The 5,747-nt window shown below is 34.1% G+C and overlaps 2 protein-coding genes across 3 annotated transcripts in view; both read right to left on the minus strand.

Annotated features, from left to right (window-relative positions):
* Positions 1-1,903, minus strand: part of wdr90 (WD repeat domain 90) — a 32,305-nt gene extending 30,402 nt beyond the window's left edge. The window contains exons 1-2 of the mRNA XM_017310682.1: positions 1,442-1,903; positions 1,230-1,321 (exon numbers count right to left, since the gene is read on the minus strand). Of these exons, the coding sequence (XP_017166171.1) occupies positions 1,230-1,321; positions 1,442-1,454 (105 nt within the window). The 5' untranslated portion in view covers positions 1,455-1,903. The remainder of the gene's footprint in view (positions 1-1,229; positions 1,322-1,441) is intronic.
* Positions 1,904-2,073: 170 nt separating this feature from the next.
* The window catches only part of LOC103481153 (glucagon receptor-like), a 12,806-nt gene continuing 9,132 nt past the window's right edge, over positions 2,074-5,747 (minus strand). The window contains exons 8-13 of one of the 2 annotated variants that reach the window (XM_017310652.1): positions 4,966-5,026; positions 4,823-4,892; positions 3,490-3,581; positions 3,257-3,395; positions 3,092-3,133; positions 2,074-2,553 (exon numbers count right to left, since the gene is read on the minus strand). In XM_017310652.1, the coding sequence (XP_017166141.1) occupies positions 2,482-2,553; positions 3,092-3,133; positions 3,257-3,395; positions 3,490-3,581; positions 4,823-4,892; positions 4,966-5,026 (476 nt within the window). In that variant the 3' untranslated portion in view covers positions 2,074-2,481. The remainder of the gene's footprint in view (positions 2,554-3,091; positions 3,134-3,256; positions 3,396-3,489; positions 3,582-4,822; positions 4,893-4,965; positions 5,027-5,747) is intronic. The other variant, XM_017310651.1, reaches the window with a different exon arrangement.

Raw genomic sequence — 5,747 nt, forward strand, 5'->3', positions numbered from 1 at the left:
AGCTAAAGCTAAAGACTAGAGCTAAAACTAAAGACTAGAGCTAAAGCTAAAGACGCTCTTCCATGACATTTAGAGACCAAACAAGCTGAATTTAGAGTGGGGGTCCATTTTTAGCTCTTTTATTTGATTTTTAGACTTTTTTAACCTTTACACACACAAATAAAAAACAAAACAAAACAAAGCAACACATAAATATTTAAATTCCTGTCAATGGCAAGAACAAAGTTTAGGTAGAAACTCAAACTTCTACTTTCACATCAATCAAACTTTATTGTACAAGAGAATTTTATACATTTTTTATTGAGAGTGAAAAACACACTGAAGCGTTGATCCAAATAGAGCCGCAGCTAATTATTTCAGCCAGAACATATTCTGAAGATTAATCAGGAACAAAAGGCATTTCCCGCAGATTTTTCATTCAGCTTAAGTCTCTTTTCTTACAATATTAGGAATTCATTAAAATATATAAGTAAACAATTAAATTTCTTTTTAAGTAAGAAAGTAAACATTAGATATTTTTTAATTGCAAAACAGTAGTCCTTTTATGAACGCTTGATCATTTTCATCAAAGGATGAATCTGCAGCTAAAGGAAAATCGATTCCTGCTGGGCTGAAGATCATTGAAGTGCAGGAATGACCTGAACATTAAATATTGATCAACTGATTAATAACTATTACAGTGGGTTTTTTACCGAATTTGAACCAAGTAAAGAAATAAATGCCACTTTAGACGACTCCATGGCAGGTTTATAGCTTCGTAAATGGAAAATATTAAATATTTCCTTTACCGAGATTTCTTTTATTTCATTTTTATCTCATAATAAATCTTAGGAACTCCCATCCATTATATTTGCTGAGAATATACTAACATTTTACAGACTTTAAAAAGTTGGAAAATAATAAATCCAAGAATGTTAAATGACTGTAAACATTAAGGTTAAAAAAATAAAGCATTTTGTTTTATTTATTCTTGTTCAGGTAAAAGAAAAATAATTTGCAATGATATTTTTGAGTTTTGTAATTGGAGAGGAGAAAATTTTGGGTTCTGAATAATTTAAACTTTGGGATTTTGGCCCTGCGTGCAAAAAACTCTGGACACACACAAAAAAAGATTATATTAAATAACAATTTCATGCTGGATAGAAAAACACGGTTAGGAAAATTAATTAAAAATGACCGCTAAATGAATGCAAACTGCAGAGATTTTGATTTTATTTAGATTTATTTACCATAGAAGACGCCACATCTCCAGCTTTGGCCGACCTTTTCCATTGCTCAACTTTAACATGTTTGAAAATGTTCACGTAAGGATGCTGCCAACCTGCACGAATCACAGCCAGAACATCAGACAGGGGAGACTTTACTGTACAGCTAGATGAGCGACATTAAACAAGCCCAGCAGACGTGTTTTTACCTGAGGAATGACGTGTTTTAGCCTTACCTGTAGAGGCCATTGAAAGATGCTGCAAATCAACAGTCAACCTGTTGATTTTTAGCTAGCAAACAAACAGCCGGTCAGTAGAAGAAGCGGGGAAAAGCTCATTCTCCTGTTAGCCCACAAAATGATAATGTTTCTGATTCATGTTTTTATAAAAATGAACATATTTCCATCTTTTCGGACGCGGTGGGAAAAGTTACTGTTTAAACAGTAACTTTTCTTTACTGGTTTCAGCGTTTTATTTCTCTCTTCCCGCTTCAGCCTGCGCCGTCTCCAACGACAACAACGTTAGCTTGACGTCATGACGCAGCGCCGAAGGGAACTCTGGGTAGTGAAGTTTATAAAGCTAAACAAACACCAATCACGTTTCAAGACAAAAATGATATTAAAGTAAGAGTAGCAGCACCGCTTCAACTTATTTTTCTTAAGTAAAAGTGAAAAGTATTAATCCAAGTAATTACTGAAGTAAAAGTAAAAAAAAGTATTTGGTAAAATGTGTACTCTGAATAACTGATCAGAACATCTGATCAGTTAAAGCAGAAAAATGCATAAAGTTAAATGACATTTCTGGTATTTTAAAGGCTAACATGAACAAATTAACCAAAAAAATAAAGATTTAAATAAGAAATTTCAATATAAAATATCAAATATGAAACGCATATCTGTGTTAGAATATAATACATGAAAATATATGCCGAAAAATAATGTTTTCAGTCTGAGTCTGTGTTAACAGCATGTGGCAGCAACTCCACAGGGTCTTTCAGGTGAATGAGGAAGGACACCTGCATTTCTACAGATGATTCTTCCTTCTCCTTCACACCCCTGAGCTGTGTGGTCTTTTCTTCGGTTGCTGCTGGTGGTGATTGCTTCAACAAACCATCAGTTTGTGGAGGAGTTGTCCAAACGTTGCGTCCAACAGTCTGTGAGTTCCCAGGGTTTGGGGATCTGTCTGGCTTTGCTCTGGTTGCTGACATGGAGGATATGTTGCGATCCGGAACGGTGGCGATGGAGAAAGTCTCACCTCGAGATTCAAGCACCGCTAGTCACTGTGGATGGCCTAAAACCTCCGTCTCTGTCCTCCAGCTGCGAAGCTTCCTCCTCAGCTCTGTCTGCACCTGCAGCCGGAGAGAAAGGAAACTAACAAAAGGCTGACAGGCAATTCAATTTTACAAATGTTTTATCATTTTAAACAGTATGCCTTTTAAAAATAACAAAAGCTATTAGTTATAGCAAAATAAAGCACAAAGCGAAAGATTAGATCAGATTAATGCAATGGTAAAAATACTGTTTTCAGTTATTAATATTATTACTATTATTGTTTAAAAAATGCTGCAAAAAGGCTAAAGTGACAAACAAAAACTTTGATCTTTTATTAGTGGATTAATACTATTGCAAAAATGCAATTTTCACTCTGAGTTACTTATTAATTATTTTTAAAATGCTAAGAAAAACACTGAATGAAATAAAGCTAATGTGCTAAGAGGAAAAATAGCTATTACTGGATTAATACAATGGTAAAAATACTGTTTTATTATTATTAATTATGTCAAAAACACCAGCAAAAATGCTGAAGTGCTAATCATGCTGCACAAAAAACACCATATTTTACAAATATGAAGCAGAAATCTGAAACGAACAGCAAAAGCCTCAGACCTCCTTATTAGCATAGCAGTAGAGAACCGCCACCATTAACCCCTGCAAAGAAACAAAACCTTTAAAAATCTTGTTTTTTTTCCCATGAGGAAAAAAAAATTAAGCAAAAAACAACGTTAAATTTGTTTTGTTGCATCTCCACCTTTCCTGCTGAGCTGCACTCACCTGAAATGAACTGATGAAGAGAGTGAAAAACACTTTGGTGTAGCGCAGCAGCCCTGTCGCCTGCTCATCTGTGGCGAAGATAAAAAGCACCTCATGGACCCCGAACAGAGGGATGAGGGTGAGGGTAGCTTTGGCCAGCCTGGAGGAGCAAACCAACACAAACTTCATCCTCCTTTCCTCTGAAATTCATCCGATCTTTTCGCAGGAGATGAAGTATGGCTGCGTCTACTTGCCGTAGTTTGTAATCTGGATATCGACTGTGGATGTTGGCCCGTAGTTTGGAAAGTATCACCCGCAGGATCTTCATGAAAATCAGAAAGTTGATCTGTTGGTCGGAAAATAGACGTGATCATTCATTATGGTACATTTTACAGCTGTAAACATTTTGGATCATTAATATGGAGAGCCATTTCAGCCAAAATTAAATAAATAAATAAATAAATAAATGGGTGAAATAAATAAAAAATGAGTAAAATAAATCAAAAAATGAAGAAAATGAGTGAAATAAATAAATAATTTGTTAAATAAATAATTTAGCTTTTTCATTAACCCATTTTTTCATTTATTTATTTTTCATATTATCAATTTCTCAATTTCCCTTTTTTCATTAATCTATTTTTCATTTAGCCATTTTTTAATTTAGCTTTTTCATTAACCCCATTTTTCATTTCTTTATTTTTCATATTATCAATTTCCCAATTTCTCTTTTTCATTTATCTATTTTTTTATTTATCCCTTTATCCATTTACCCATTTTTCATTAATTTATTTTTCAATTAACCACTTTTCAATTTCCCTTTTTTATTAACCCAATTTTTTCATTTATTTATTTTTCAGATTATCAATTTCTCTATTTCTCTTTTTCATTTATCTATTTTTCATTAATCTATTTTTTATTTGTCCATTTTTCATTTATTTCAATTGTAATAATGTTTTGAGTTTAATCTGGTAATTTAAAAAGCCTGACTCCATTGCACTTTTGTAACTCACTGTCTGCGTTTCAATTAACCGTAAAATGTTGCAAATTGAAATTCAAAAAATAAATTTGCTTAATGGAAACATGCCAATTTGGTTTAATTAATTAATTAATTAAATAAAATAAAATAAAATAAAATAAAATAAAATAAAATAAAATAAAATAAAATAAAATAAAATAAAATAAAATATGTTTATAAATAATGTTTTTGGTCGAGGCGGTTTTTTTGGCCGAACACTGAAACAATTTTTCGCATTACGTGATTCATGTGATCAACAGCTAGACGTTACTAAAACAATGTGATATTTATTATTATTAAAATCCTTTATGTAATCTTATTTGTTTTAAATAAAGCAAAAAAATCCGTCGGTGCCATGATTTTTTAATCCCTTTTGTTTAAATGACAACCTTATTGTTGTGTGATTTTAATTTAATTTCTTATTCAATGGAAACAACTGAGAAATTGTGCCGTTTTTTTTACTAGTCGAACATTAACACAGATTTGTTATAGAAACGCAGCTGATGCAAGAATGAATAAAGTCAGATAACAACAGATTCAGTTCATGTAATAACAAATAAAAACATCATTACTAGAGCGGCTAAGATGACAGGGCAGCGAAGGATCCACCAGTAGCTCATGTTCTCATTCACGGCCCAACATCTGGAGAGGAAACACAACCATTAGCTTCCCTCCTTATCTGAGGCTCAGAGCTGAGGAAGACTCCGTCACTCACTCTTTGTTTTCCTTCAGGGCCTTCATCACCGCCCAGGGAGCCACAAACAGCAGAGGGGTGCCTGACCACGACGCCAACAATCACCACAAAATGAGGAAGCAAACAGCAAAGACGGTGCATAAACGTTTCCATGGTTTCTTGCTCCGACTCCTCTGAGGTGAGCGCGTCGCTCTGCGGCGCTCATTTGCATTTAGACTGTTGGATCTAATTGTAAATGTGCTTTAGATGAGAGGTGAGCATGAGAAGAAGATGGCAACAGATGGTGAAGTGGAACGTTTTCGCTCCATGGAGTCGAGTTTAATTTATTTAGAATATTTCACTGCAAAGTGCTTAAGAGCATAAAAACATAAATCACCAATTATGGAGCAAGTAATAAAGACTAAACGTTGTCAAATTCTATCATCTAATATTTTGACCAATATTCCAGTTATGATGAATCAAATCCTAAACTGGTGGGTTTTTAGCCCTGATTTAAAGGGACAGTGTAACGACTGCAGAACTGGAGTTTTAATTATTTTATTCAGATCTGCAAAGACACAGTAATCAATGCGACTAGAGATAAACGCATAGATCCTGCTGAGACGTCAGTCCTCTAATCCTGGAGATGTTCTTCAGGGGATTGAAGGCCGACTTTGTAACTGTCTTTATGTGGCTCTGAAGGTTCAGGTCAGAGTTCATCACTGCACCCAGATTTCATCCCGATTTCTAGTTTCCAGCTGTAATAACTGAAGCCGATCTGACTAGATCTATGACTCTAGATCTACGACTCTAGATCTACGACT

This window comes from Poecilia reticulata, linkage group LG19 (genome assembly GCF_000633615.1).
Source record: "Poecilia reticulata strain Guanapo linkage group LG19, Guppy_female_1.0+MT, whole genome shotgun sequence".
Taxonomy (NCBI): Eukaryota; Metazoa; Chordata; class Actinopteri; order Cyprinodontiformes; family Poeciliidae; genus Poecilia; species Poecilia reticulata.